General features: G+C 44.1%; 1 protein-coding gene across 1 annotated transcript in view; it reads right to left on the reverse strand.

Annotated features, from left to right (window-relative positions):
- Window positions 1-2,257: 2,257 nt before the first annotated feature.
- Window positions 2,258-14,462, reverse strand: part of PDILT (protein disulfide isomerase like, testis expressed) — a 32,197-nt gene continuing 19,992 nt past the window's right edge. Inside the window, exons 5-11 of the mRNA XM_044234156.1 lie at window positions 13,145-13,255; window positions 12,937-13,062; window positions 10,197-10,394; window positions 7,633-7,753; window positions 5,112-5,290; window positions 3,684-3,773; window positions 2,258-2,491 (exon numbers count right to left, since the gene is read on the reverse strand). Coding sequence (XP_044090091.1) covers window positions 2,258-2,491; window positions 3,684-3,773; window positions 5,112-5,290; window positions 7,633-7,753; window positions 10,197-10,394; window positions 12,937-13,062; window positions 13,145-13,255 — 1,059 coding nt within the window. The remainder of the gene's footprint in view (window positions 2,492-3,683; window positions 3,774-5,111; window positions 5,291-7,632; window positions 7,754-10,196; window positions 10,395-12,936; window positions 13,063-13,144; window positions 13,256-14,462) is intronic.

A 14,462-nucleotide genomic window follows, 5' to 3' on the forward strand; every position in this document is an offset into this window, starting at 1 on the left:
TCAGACAGATGCAGGACCTGCAGGTAGCACATGCATTCTCTGGCTGGTGGCCAGCCAGGGACTCTGTTCCATGTGATTTATTCCTAGCAGCCCGCCCCCATCAACCCCTCCTTTGACCTGCAGCCACATAGCCTTAAGACTGAGGCAGGTGAGCCTCACACCGTGTCCTGAATACTAACACCTGCTCCTGTCGGGGCAGTCTGGCTCAGGTGAGTTCCAGGCTGTTTCCTGCTTCGTCTGGATGTGGACAGGCCAGGTTTAGAGGTGGGAGAGGGAGGCCTGGATCCAGAGGCTTGAAGGAATACAAACAGCCTTTCTCTTAGATGATAGGTGGGAAGTGGAAAGTCCTAGAAGATTTGTAGAGACTTTGGTCTGTAAAATAATATCCCTTTTTTCAAGAGAGGAGCTCTTTTATCACTTGGCCAAAACGTTTGTTACAAATCAGCAGCATTGTCTGTGGTCAGCTGAATGGTGACTTTCCAGTATGTCTGTCCTAATCTCCCAGCAGCTGTGAATGGTTCCTGACGTGACAATAGGGACCTTGCAGTATGATTTAAGTTCAGAGAATCGTGATGTAAGGTTGTCTGGGCAGGCCCGTGAGCTAAGGAATGCAGGCAGTCTCCAGCAGCAAAAGGCAAATCAAGGAATTCTTCCACAGGATACCAACCCTGACGACACCTTGATTTTTTTAGCTCAGTGAAATTGACTTCTGATTTCTGGCCTTCAGAGCTGTAAGAAGGTTGGTTACTTTTTGAGCCACTAAATTTGTGGCTATTTGTTAGAGCAGTAATAGGAAGCTAACACAGAATCTAATTTGTGTCTCTAGGCAACACTGTCAGCACCTCCCCTTTTTGGGATGACAGTGAAATCATGTATCTCAGAGATGGGGTGCTGCCTGATATGAAATTTCATTTGATCTATGGATACTTATTTACTAAGCATCTAGTGTGTCTAAGTAGTGTTTTAAGTATTGGAAATACAGCGGAACAAAATACAACAAAATAGCTGATATATCAGCTCCCCAGGGACTTACCCACCAGTGGGGGAAGCAAGTGGTATATTAGTGCACAGCAAAATAAGATGCTTTTAAATATTGGTATCTGAGAAGGCCTATTTGAGGTGGTGACATTTGAACTGAGGTTTGAAGGATGAAAATATACATCTGCATGAAGATCTGTGAGAGTGTACCGTGTGTGCATTTAGGCAGAAGTAACAACCATGAGGAGAGACAGCACTTGAACTATTCAAAGAATAGACAGGAAGCATGGCTGGAGCCTAGAAAGGGAGGGGGAGAGAGGAAAAAGAAGAAGAGATCTGTGGGGCCGGAACTTTCCAAGCCTTGAAGGCACATTAAGGAGACTGAATCTCACTGTAAAAGCAGTAAAGATTCCATTATACTGTTAAAACAGGTAGTGTTGCAAGTCTTCAAGAGTGTGGCTTTTTAAAAGATAATTTCAGCAACTTTATGGGATATGGATGTCTGGTGGGCAGGGATGTACAGAGTAACAGTAGAAGCACACCATTCCAGGAGACTTCCAGGGCTGAGAATGGTAGGTGGTGGTGGAGGGGAAGAGGGTGGAGTCATCCTGAGATAGGGGGGTGCGTCACTGGATGGAAGGGGGTGGAGCCAGTGCAAGTGGGTGGAGTCACACCAATTGGTGGGGTTTCCTTTAGGGTAGTGAATGAAGGGACTTGAGCATTATGCTAGCAGTTTGGTGCTTAAGAGAGTGAGTCACTTACTGAGATATAGAAGACTGGGGAGTTGTTTGGGTCTGGATCTCTTTCTTACTGTGTCAAAATGAAGCATAAAGAAATCAGTCCCCACCCTGGGGACTCCAACCTAGTGGAGGTAGTGTGTGCATAGTGGTTAAATGCAGTCTCTGGAGTGAGCGTGCCTGGGATCATAAATCAAGGGCTTCCTAACTGTGTGATCCTCACTAGTTGCCTAACGTCTTTTTGCCTCAGTTTCCCCATATGTAAAATGGGGATAATGAAAGTGATGTGAGAATTGCATGACTGAGCAGCATGTTGTAAATAATCATTAATTGTTGCAGTTATGGCTTTGCTTGCAACCCTGTACGAATTTCAGACCAAACAGCTCTTCTAAGGCAGCCCCAACCAGGAAAAAGAAGCAATGAGTAGAACAGGGCCAAAGACATTCAGGAGTTTTTAATCATCTAGCTTCCACCCACCCCAATGATATATAATTTTTTTGGAGTAGATTCCCCTTAGAAAATGGCTCTGGGCTTTGAAGAAGCTACAGTTCTTCCTTCACTTTTGGTTTCTTCTCTTGTTTTGGAGGTCCCTTTGGCTTAGCCACCTTCTCCTCCTCCTCAGCTGTTTCCTTCTGTCCAGCTGGCTCTAACAGCACTGTCACATTCTCCAGCTCAGGCAACTTCTGGTCAGGTAACTCTTCCCTGATAAAAGGTACCTTCTTTTCCTCAGCTAATGCCTCCTCTTCGGTCACTTCACTTTGTTCAACAGACAACAGCTATTCAAAAAAAGAAAGAAAGAAGGGAAGACATAGGATAAAGAAATAAAGAGGCAAGAAATATGTGATAATTGTGATTGTAATTACCAAGCCTTCTTTTTTGGGAAATACCCAGAGACACACAGTTGAGGATCAAAAGCCCATTTGGCTTAGGTGAGGAAATTCCCAACCATGGGAATCCTCTAGAAATACGGCCTTTGGAGAACCCCGTTTCTCCACTTGTAGGCCACAAGTGTGGGTGCCCCAGGTCTAGCTCCAGGGCTGGACGTATGACCCAGGCCTTTCATGAAATCCCTAGCCAGGACATTTGCTAGGACTATGAAGAAATAGATGCCTTCTTTTCTCTTCTCTCTCTTCTCTTCTCTTCTCTTTTCTCTTTTGTAGAGAGAGAGAGAGAGACCACCACACAAAAGCAGGGGGAGAAGCAAGCTCTCCGATGAGCATGGAGCCCAAAGCAGTGCTCCATCCCAGGACCCCGGGATCATTACCCAAACAGAAGGCAGAGGCTTAACTGACTGACCCACCCAGGCACCCCAGGTGCTTGTTTTCTAAGCTGGAAGGATATTAGCTTAAAGCTGTGGGGCCATCTTTGACCCTCCATGGGGAAGTGACTGTTTGAGAATAAAGCCAACATAGAGGAAAGCAGAGATGGGGAGACAGAAAATGAGTTTGAGCCCCTGGATCCACCTGTGCCTGATGTTCTTACCAGTTATATGGATTAAGTTCCCATTGTTGCTTAAACCAAAGAGTAATGTTTCTGACATTTGCAACTGAAAGCGTTCTAACTAGTATAGATGGCACCTTCTTACAGATGGCCTCACTGAGACCTGGATGGTATTGGGGATTCTGAGAGGATGGGGATGGTTATCCAGCCATCAGGAAAATAATGCCAAAGAGCTGGATCCCGTCAAGACATCTGGTTACCAACTCAGGAACGGTGGACCCAAGGAAGCAGCCTTAGGAGACCTCACAGCCTTTCCTTCTGTTTCTAAAGTCTGCTGTTTCTGCTTCCTTGCAGTAAGTGCCCTTGAAATTAAATCATTTACAATAGGTGGTTGTTCACCTGTAGTCAGTGATCTCCAGAGAGCACAAGATTATTGGACTCTTGACACATTCTTCCCTAGTTAATTGAGTTCTTGATGAGTTCTTGTGTGGAACAGAATAATCCTGGGTATTGCCGTTTTTGCCTTACCTCATCCTCATCCTCGATCCTTGTCTTGATTTGACTTTCCAGGAAGTCAGAAAAGCCCCTCAGGGTATGTTCTCCTGTGTACAGTACAGCCTAGAAAGAAAACAGAAGAAGGTCACAACAGTAGCCTCTTCCTGCAAGGTAATCAGGGATTGCTATGTAGGATAAATCCAGGGTCAAATTCCTAACAACCTGAGTACAGTGAGCAGGTTCCTTAGCCTCTCTGAGCCTCCGTTACTATGGCTCTAAGATAAGGGTAATAAAAATTCCTCCGTCATTGGCTCAGGGACTTCACAGCCACACTGTCAGGGCTCAAACCCTGTGTAACCTATGACCCAGTTTTGCTATCTAAAATGTACAGATGATAACATTACCTATGACATACGTTATTATGAGAATTTAATGAGCTACTATATGAAAAGCACTTAAAATAGTGCCTGACTCACAGTGAGTGCTGTATATAGTTGTTTTTACTGTTATCATTAAAAAGACTAGTTATTATTTTACAAAGCATCTGATACATGATCATTGCTCAGCCATCCCTAGTTCCCTTTTGTCTTTCAGTCTTTAAGAAGATTCTGAAGCTGCTTACTGCCCACTAGTTGTCTAATGACAGCTGTACCACAGCTGCACCCTCTCAACCCAGCCTCATTTTCCACGACTCTCCCATGTGCACGTTCTGTACCAGAAGGATAGCCTCTTCTTCACAACACTGTGGCCACCCTTTTGCCCACCTTCTCGTGCCTGCTGCAATTCTGCCTATAGTTCACACCCCTCTGCTAATCTGACTTAAATCTTCAGCATTCTTTAAAATCCCATGTCTGCATGGTATATCTGCCCTCCAGAATCTGTCCCCTTCAATTCCAATTGCAAGTAGAGGTGGGCCCACATCATGACTTCTCTCCCACTCTGTCATACTCCTGTTGGGGCAGGAACCTTTGCTTGCAGTTCTTTGATGGACACCCTTCCCCACATGCCAGAGCAGCACAGAGAGTATGTTCCATGGCACTGGCAATGCTTGGTGATTGTGACACTGGTGTGTAAAAGACATTGACCTATTTTTCCATCATGTGGTCTTCCCTCTTTTCGTAGCACCCTACCTCAAAAATTCACATGGACACCCCCCCACCTTATTCCAAATAGTCTGGGTAGAGCTTAGCCCCAATATCAGAGGGAACCACACCTTCCTGACAATAATGACTAGGTCAGAGAAGAGCAGCTGACCCAAGTGGGACCCAATTCTGCAAGTCTTGGGACTTTGGGGGAAGCTAATGGAGAGCACGCTTCAAAGTGAACATGAGAGGATAAGGGGGGCTGGAGCCAAGAATGAAGCTGATTTGGTAGAAGGCAGAGCTGGAAATCAGGAGAAACTGGTTCCATGATAATAACATAACGGTATTTCCGGGTATGTAGGTCCCAAGAGCCCCTCACTTGTTGAGAGTTGATGGGGAAGAGCCTGAAGAAGGGGTACCGGTCCAGGTACATCAGCTGAATGTCATTTGCTGTGATGTCCATCTTGGCAATGGTGACTGTCGAGTGGTTTTGATACTTTCTGCCCAACTCCTCCAACACTGGGAACAGTGCCTTACACTTATCTGACCAGGGTGCATCTGGAAGAGAAGGGCTGTTGTGTAAGCTCACACTAATAAAGACTGAAAGCCAGCGCTACCCCAGAAATACTGTCACTGTGTTCTACTAATGGTCCTGCTATTTCTGCAAATTGCATTTCTTCCTTCTTTGAATACTATATTACTTATTTTACATTTCAGCCACAGTACCTGGTCATTATTAAATCAATTAGAAAAAAATTAATCTAGTCCTCTCTACCCAGACACTAATATTTTTAGCAGGCTAGGACATTTTCTTCTAATTTTTTTTTTTTTTTTTAACATAGCTTTCCACTCCAGGGGCACCTGGGTGGCTCAGTGGGTTGGGCCTCTGCCTTCGGCTCGGGTCATGATCTCAGGGTCCTGGGATCGAGCCCCACATCAGGCTCTCTGTGCAGCGGGGAGCCTGCTTCCCCACCTCTCTCTGCCTGCTTCTCTGCCTACTTGTGATCTCTCTCTCTGTCTGTCAAAAAAAAATTTTTTTTTCTTTAAAAAAAACAAAAAAACGGCTTTCCACTCCAGTTGAAGGAAAAAGAATATGCTAGATGATTCCTCATGTTCTACCAGAAATTGTATGTGTGTGTGTGTGTGTGTGTTTGTGTGTGTGTGTGAGAGAGAGAGAGAGAGAGAGAGAGCATGCACACACAAGAGTTTTCTAGCAGAGGTTAAGCTCACAGCCCAAGGTCACCCAGGTAATTAAGCAGAGGAAGTGGAATTTGAAGTCAGGCTGCTTTGACTTGTGACCATTCTACCACCCTGCCTTTTAGTCCTTAGGGACCATTCTTTAAATCTGAATCAGGCCCTCTGAAGAAAATCAGGGATGAGCTCTAACCTTCCCTCCTTATCAACCCTTTAAAGTTTCTGGCTCTGTGGGAGGGGTGGCCTCAAGGGCCCCAACACTCTGCATTTGGATAATCATCCCTCCATTTACAAACCAAGTGCCTCCTGACAATCTGGGGCGGGGAGATAATGTTCGCAGCCCCAGGGGGCCAATCTGACAGGTCTGCTTTCAAGAAAATGAGGCTGCTTTTGCCTTTTACCACAACCAAATAGGCATTCTCTTAGCTCTGTGTCAGTTAAGTATAGAAAAGTGGTCCCACCTCTTATCTATTGCACTTAAAGGCAATAGATCATGGTTATTCCATCATATGGCCCTTAAACATCTCACCCTGTGGATGAGAGTCCATTTCAGTGAGTTTTTAAAAGGCGTGCATGATGCAATGCAGCCCTCAGGAAGGAATGGTATCAGAGCTTGATTGGAAGTTTTTGCCTTCCAAGTTACTTACTGCGGGACTTGAGGTAATTAATCTTTCTGAGGCTAAGTTCTTTGATTTGTATCATGGGGAAATCTCCTGGACCTTCCTTAGAGGCTTGTTTTGAGGAGGAAATAAGAGCACGTGTATATAGCCAACTCATGCCTGGCTCATTGTCGGTGCTCCATAGATGGTAAAATACAAGAGATTTCTGAATAACTTCAGCGTCATCCTTCTCTGTGTCTCAAGGTGGGAGAGAGGTCCCTGGCTCTCGTTCTCATGTGCAAATCAGAAACAACAGAGAAAGGGCAGTAGTCCTTAGGCAAGCACTAAAAGTAATTACAACAATAGGAATAATAAAAACTGTCATTTATCAAGTACTTGGAATATGCCAGACACTGCTAAGCCCTTAAACTGCATGATTTGAGTCTTCAGTTTGGCCACACCAACTCAGGTAGGTTCAATACGGGCCATTTGACAAGTTACATAAAGCCAGAACTGCTGTTCTGTCCAGCAATGACCAGCCAAGGCACTGGGGTCAGGCTGTCCAGACTCCCAATTCCAGTTCCAGCACTTACTCGCTGCCTGACTTTGGAAGTTTTTTCACCTCCCTGAGACTCTGTTTAGTCCTGTGCAAAGTGGGAGCAATAATAGTAGCTACTTTCAGAAGTATGTTATGAGGGGCGCCTGGGTGGCTCAGTTGGTTAAGTGACTGCCTTCGGCTCAGGTCACGATCCCAGGGTCAAAAAAATGTGTTGTGAGGATTAAATGAGATAAAGTATAGAATGGCCCAGCAAGAGGCCTGGTATACCATAGCATTGAATCAGTGTTAGCCATTAGCATTATTATTGCTATAGAAGCCACAGGACTAGATTATATGGAAGGTATTCCATATGTTCCAAGAATTGGATTTTCAGGGAGAGTTGAATTGTAGCTGATAGCACCTTGATCCAATCCCTTTAGATGTTTGAAGACCATCCTTGGCATGGTGTTTTGATAGATTTTGGAGATTTGGGGCCCCAGAATTCAGGAGCAACACTTGAAAGGTAATATCTGGGCCATGTATTCTATGGCTTCTGTAGATATACTTACAGAACATCACAAATACATCCCTTTCCTTGTCAAAGACCACTACGTTGAAGTTCTTCCCAACGAGCTGCTTAACTGGCCCCTGGTCCCAATATTTTGGAATGTCTTCACTGGATTGATGTTTCTAGGAAGCAAATTTGAGAGGTCTAACAGTCTCCAGAAAGGGGTTGGCAGTTGGGGCTCCCTGCCCTGACGGGAAACAATGAAAATTTTCTCTTGTTCTTACAACTACTTTGGGAAAGAGTTTGAAGTGCTTGATGTCCAGCCTGAATTATTCAGGGAAGATTGAGAGATCAGAGGGTTGGGAAGAGGCAAGGCTTCAAGCTGGGATGAATTCTAGCATTCCAAATACATGATTCTTGAGGTTCTTAGATGAGAGTGGGGTTCACGTCTTCAACATCTTAACTAGTTTGTCCCTCCCTCCTCCCAAAATTTAGCTATTCCCAATTACTTCAAGAATCAAACGCAAGATAATTTACGTGACCTGTAAGACCTTTATCACACTTTGGCTCCTACCAGTCTCATCAAGTCCATTACCATTCTTTCCTTGGTATCTTCAACTGTACTGATCTTCTATTTCCCCAAAGGGGTAGGCTTCTACCTCAGGCCTTTGTTTATGCCGTAGCTCTGCCTGGAGGGTCTTCCCCACTCCTCGTTCCTGCTCTCTGTTCTCCTTTCCCTTTAAATTGGATTTGCAGTAATTCCCTCATCCCCCTAGCAGCCTCTAGAAATGACTTGAGGATTCATTTTGAGGGAGCATAAAGGAGGGTGGAGGCTGGGCATGGTTGATGGGAAATGATGAAAAAGATGAAAATTAGAAGTGAGCAGATCAGGCATTGACATCTCGTGTCATGTGAAAGGTGCTCATCTTTTTCAAGAGCATGGGAGTATGTGTTGGCCCTTGAGGAGGAGACAGACACCTCCCGAGGTAAACTAGTGGGAAGAGAGAGAGAATGGGTAGAGCTCCCGGTAGGTTTGTAGATTTGGTGATGGAAAATGAGGGGCCCCTGTCATGATGATACATGGTCTTTTACTCAGCTGAGACTGGAAGTAGGAATAGGGTATGAGGACAGAGACACTCAGATTCAGAGAATGAACACACTAAGAGAAATTTATATAGAGATGTCAGGACATTTCAAAGAGCCCCTGGGAGATTTGTGATTTCATGAGGCCTGCCTCATGGTGGTAGTCTTTTTCTCTAGCCTTGGCCTAGAAGAAGTAGGGACATTAAGTGGGTTCAACCAGAGTTGTCATTTTGCTTTGTAAATTCTACAGAGTACAAAGAAGTAGAAGGTAGATTAAGGAATAAAGGGATAAAGAAGTTAAGGGAATCATCAGCAGAGCTATGAACCATGGAATCCAAGTTCATGAAGGAAGGCAGAAAAGAGTTTGTGAAAGGAGATCAGGAGATTGGAGCCCATGAGAAAGGTAAAGAATTGTAGCAATGTGGATATTAGAAAAAGAAATTAAGAGGATGGGGAGCTTGAAATCAGATTTTCAGAGGGACTGCTATCTGTAGTGTGTGGCCCCAAGAGCAGATGGCTGGGATGGCTTGGACATACCAGTTATGAAAGGAGAGAAAGAGAGAGAGACCAGGGTTCTGGATGCTGGCGTCTCTGGAAATGATGGCAGAGAAGGGATGGAGGGCAAGTCTGCAATGAGGAGCTTAAGTCTCCCGATAGCGAAAGGGACATGATCAGAGGACAGCAATGGAGGGAGGGAGCAGGGGATCCAAAGTCCAAATGCATAGGATCTGGGGTTTTGAAGGTAGGAAGAGGAGAAATGACATGGAAAATGTCAGCCTCACCACTTGGCTTGTGATGATGATGTGCATCAGAGAAAAAAAATGGCTTTCACTTGAGAAGGCGTGTCTGTGCAGGAATGGACAGAAGGTAATAGGAATCCTCAGAGGGGAGCTGACCAATCATTCTGGTTTGCCTGGAAAGTTCCAATTTATTCCTGTTGTTCCAGAATACTTTTAAAGAATGCACACCCCCACCCATTAATCTCAAAAGTGGTCCCATTTGGAAAATTAAAAATACGGTCCCCTAATTCAGCAGGGTGGCTGGGGGACATTGCAAATGCTACATAAACAGCAGGAGATACTGTGTTACGTCTGGTCCTGCTACAGACTCTCCTTCCTTTTAGCAAAACAGGCTCCTTTCTAGCCTCCCAATAAGAGGCACATAAAATCTTTGAGGCTAAATCCTGATTGCTTAATATATCCCCACCCTATCTCCTCTCCGATAAAATCCATCTATCCTTAAATCTTTCACAAGAGAGTCTGAAGGGAGGAAAGGTGTCTCCTTTCAGAGAACATTGGCCCTGGGAGCTCCTGCATTTCAGTTCTGAAATGCCGTTCAAAATAAAAAAGTATTGGTGGAATTGTTAAATGGTGGAATTATAGAGTCAGGACAGGTTCAAAGGTGAAAAGATTGGAGATGGAGAGATATGGCTATTTCCCCACTTTGAACCACGAGATTCCGCCTCCCCATTCAGATAACCAAAGCCAGCAAAATTACGCAGTTTTGAGGTTCTGAGTAAACCTTGTCCAAAAGCAAACTTACCTTGGCATTTCTATTCAGGAAGCTGTGGCCAAATTTCTTGAGATTTTCATAGGTTATCTCCTCAGAAGGCATTTTGTACCTTGCGTCAGAGCTTAAGTTTAGGATTTGTACACATGGGATATTAACCTCTGTGATACCGAAGTATTTCAAGATATGTCCGTTTCTGGGTTCATCTGCATTCACAAGGATGAAAAGGATCTGCCAAATCAAATAAAACCTGAGTCTCTCTGGGATTGGAGGCCATGAAAAGGGTAAAGATTGAAATTAGCTAAGGAATCCCTTACTGAAAGAAATTTGGGAAACCTTGGGAGAGCCCTAAGGGAATGCGAATAGCAGGGTCTATGGCTATTTCTATCTGAAAGACAGAACAACTTTCTATTGGGCAGGGGCAGCTCTGTGCCCTAGGGCACAGTCAGAGGCCAGCCCCCAGCCTGGTTTCACCATCCTTGTGCAGGGTCCCATCCACACAACCACAGGAAGTCAGGAGGTCCTAAGCTTTCATCCAGGTCCTTGGACAAAACAGTAACTGACCCTCTCTGTGCTTGTTTCCTTACCCATATGGTGGTGATAATAAGAGCACTCACCTTATAGGGTCACTGAGAGAATTAAACAGGACAATGTGTATAAAAGCCTGGTTTGATACTGGGAAGTAAAAATGCTCAATATGTGTCAACTCATTATTATTCTAGATTATTCTTCGCTCAGGGAAATTCATGACTTCATTCACTCGCCATTTAACAAGTGTTCCGCAGAGTACCCGCTAGGCATTTTGCGAAGCACTGGCAATACAAACTGCCCAAGGCAGATAAGATCTGCCCTCATGGAGTTTATGTTCTAGTGGAAAAGACACACAACAAAGGAGTAAACAAATTAATAAATTCAGATAGCAATGAGTGTTAATTAGACTGTAAAACAGAGCCCCGTGATAGAGAATGACCATACAGGTGCAATGAGGTTAGAGCCCAGTGTTAGGTAGGAGGGTCAGGAGTATCTGAGGTGGTGACGTTTTAGCTGGGACCTGGGTGATCAGTTAACAAGTCAGGGGAACATTGAATCAGGCAGTGGAAATTATCAGTGCAAAGGCCTAGGGTCAGGGAGCTTAGAATATTCCTGAATGGAATGGAAAGACCAGTGTGGCTTTAGCACCATGAGGGGAGAGTCAAGGGAGACAAAGTTAGAGATGTGTCAGAGATGAGATCAGAGGTCTAGTAAGGAGGCTGGCTTTTATCTGAGTAAGATAGAAGGTCTCTAAAGAATAGTGAGAGCCAGAAAGTGCTACAATAATTTTTAAAAGATGACTCTGGTTGCAGAGAAGAAGCAAGAGGCAAAGCAGGAATGCCACAGCAAACACTGATACCCTCAGGTCATTCATCTATCAAAATATGAAGGGCCCTACTATGTGCCTAACAGGCTTCCCTCTGCTGGGGAGTGGAAAACAAAGCAACGCGTTAGAACCATCCTTGGGAAAAAAAAATCCTTGAATATTAACAAATATTGACTAGCCATGAACAAGATAAGATATAGGGGAATGGCCTGTGTGAATAATGTTCATCCATTCATCTTTGGCTCTAAAATGGATCACAATCAAATGGCATTCAGGAAGCTAGATAGCTGGGGTAAAGGCCATCTTAGAACCTTATCTCCCAATATATGCTAAAAAAAAAACTCCACTGAGATTAAAGAGTTAAATAAAAAAATAATCTGGGAGAAATATGGCTATGTATTGACTCTTACAATGTAAGAGACATAGAAGGAAGCAGTCAGATTGTGATCAGCTGAATTACATCAAAAATTTAAAATTGAATAAACCAGGAAGTATATCTACAAGAACTATTTATGTAATTGGAACAAACTCCCTGGAGAATAGTGTGGTGGGTTATAGCACGAACATTAAATATGCACCCTAGTGGCTTTACTGAGTGTTCATTTTGGGTTTCAAAGTTTTTAATGGTTTCATTTGAGTTTTAGAGTAATTTTCATCAAAAGGAAAATAATCTGCCATTACTGTACTTCTCATAAAAAATTAAAAAATGAAGCAAATTGCCCCCACAGTCCAGGTGGTAGGACACATAGGTATGGTGCTTGAGAAAAACAGATTTGTTTCTAACAGTGATGAGAGCAATAATAGCGCTGTTCACTGCACATTTGCTCATTGCTTTACCTGTGACACCTCTAATTCTTCCATGAAGTTCTCCATTTTACATAAGGTGATTGAAACTCAGAGGCTAAGACACTCATGAACAAAATCTCTCCCAAGAATAAGAGAGTTTGAAATCAGGTCTGTGCGATGCTAAAGCCTTGAGTCTCAGCAGTTACTTATCAATCCGTGCCACTTCACACCTGCAGGCTGTTCATACTCCCTGACCTCAGATAGGGGTGCTCTCTCCTCCCCCTCACTTCCAGGCCGAAGACCACCCACACGGCAGTCCTTCACTCGTGCTGGAGCATCTTTGATCAAAAAAGCAGCCAAACCATCATGTTCCCATAGTAGACTTCTCAAAAAGATGAGGGAAGGAACAGCATAGGTATGGCAAGAAAGGAAGAGATGCTGGGCAGGAAGGAGGAGGAAGCTGGTTTAAAATTAAGTAGGAGATAATATGTAACATCAATACGCAAATAAGGGAACTTATGCAAATGAACATGCAAATCACCCTGGGCTTAATTTACAATCACCAGTGCGGCAAACAACATTAGTGTCCTGGATACCCATCCAACAAGGGCAGTAGCACTTTCCACAAACCTTGTTTGTAAATTCCTTCGATGCCAATTTATAATGCTGCATTATCAAACCAAATGATTCCCAGCTTTTGGAGGCGAAGAGCAGCATGTGATTCAGGATGTGCAATTCATAAATCAGGTCCTTGTTCTGAAATTACCAGGGAGATGGGTCATCCATGCACACAGCTGCCCTACCTTCCCTTCTCCCAGGGACCCTTTGGCTCACTGACCTCAGTGTTGTATTCAATAACAAAATCGGTGAGGTGCCCTTTTATGACTTGATTGAGGACATGTTTGTTGGTAATGTCATTAATAAGCTCCTCGCGTTTCACAATTTTTCCCTTGGACAAAAGGAGAAAAGCATTGGAGGACAACAGCTTCCATAATGTAGACACTTTATAGATATAAATAACACAGTTTTCCCCATGGACAAAAGGAGAAGACCATAGTGACAAGCCTAATCTGTAATGTAGGTACTTGGTAAATATGAATGGCCGGGTGGATTAGTGTGTGAGTGAAAGATGGGCCTGTGGCAGCTTTGAAAATCTCCAGTCTATAAAGCAGGGCGTGTGGTCAGTGGGCAGCCAGTTGCTTCATTTTGAAATCCATCCAAATAGTTGTGTTGATGCAGTTCCTTGCACACTGCTCCTAACCAGTGACGCTGTGTTGGGGATACTAAGGCAAGCGCATTTCTGGGAGGTACAGGACTTCTCTGGTAGGTGACGGTGACCAGCTTTCTTAGAACTTCTCTGCAAGCAGGGGACCTTCCTTCCTTCCAGAAGGTCAGACCTGTATGGTGGCCTGATGAGTCTCCCCCAGCTCCTTCTCTTTCCCTTCACAAGCATTTTCCCTAATCTTTTGCATGTCTAATCCTGCTTGAAGACTGCTTCTCAGAAGGACTGGATTAACACAGGGAAGGAAATAGTTCTCTGTAGCTCAGGATCAAAATCTGTGTGGGAAGGAGAGCAAAGACGTAGCTGTCTCTGGATGATTTCTCCCTACTCTATCTCTCTTCGCCTTCATGGAGCTTAACCTGTAGTCCAGACCTCTTCCTGGACTCCTGCAAAAGCTGCCTAATGGTCTTCCAATTTCTCGCCTTGTTTCCCTCCAACCTACCCCGCACCTTTAGCCAGAGTGATGGTCTTACACTCTTGCTCAAATACTTCATAGGCACCGTTGTCCTTTGGACAAAGCTGAAACTCTTTTCTGAACATGACAAGAGTCGATAATTTTAATCAGACTTCTGGAGAGCTCATATTGCATCAGCCACAATGCTGAATACATTATATGCAAGAACTCATTTAATTCGCATAACATTCCACTGAGTTACGAATCATTATTTCTCCCATTGTACAGCTGAGGATGTCAAGGCACAGAAAAGTGAAGTGACTTGCCCAAGATTGCTAAGCTAGTGAGAGGGGGAGCCAAGATTCCAACCCAGAAGTCTGACTCTAGAGCTCATACTCTTAACCATTAAAATATACTGACTCTGTCCTAGTCCATTTTTCATGTTTGCGCTTTAGTTCTTTATATTGTGATGAAGTTTAT

This window comes from Neovison vison, chromosome 14, assembly GCF_020171115.1.
Source record: "Neovison vison isolate M4711 chromosome 14, ASM_NN_V1, whole genome shotgun sequence".
Classification (NCBI taxonomy): Eukaryota; Metazoa; Chordata; class Mammalia; order Carnivora; family Mustelidae; genus Neogale; species Neogale vison.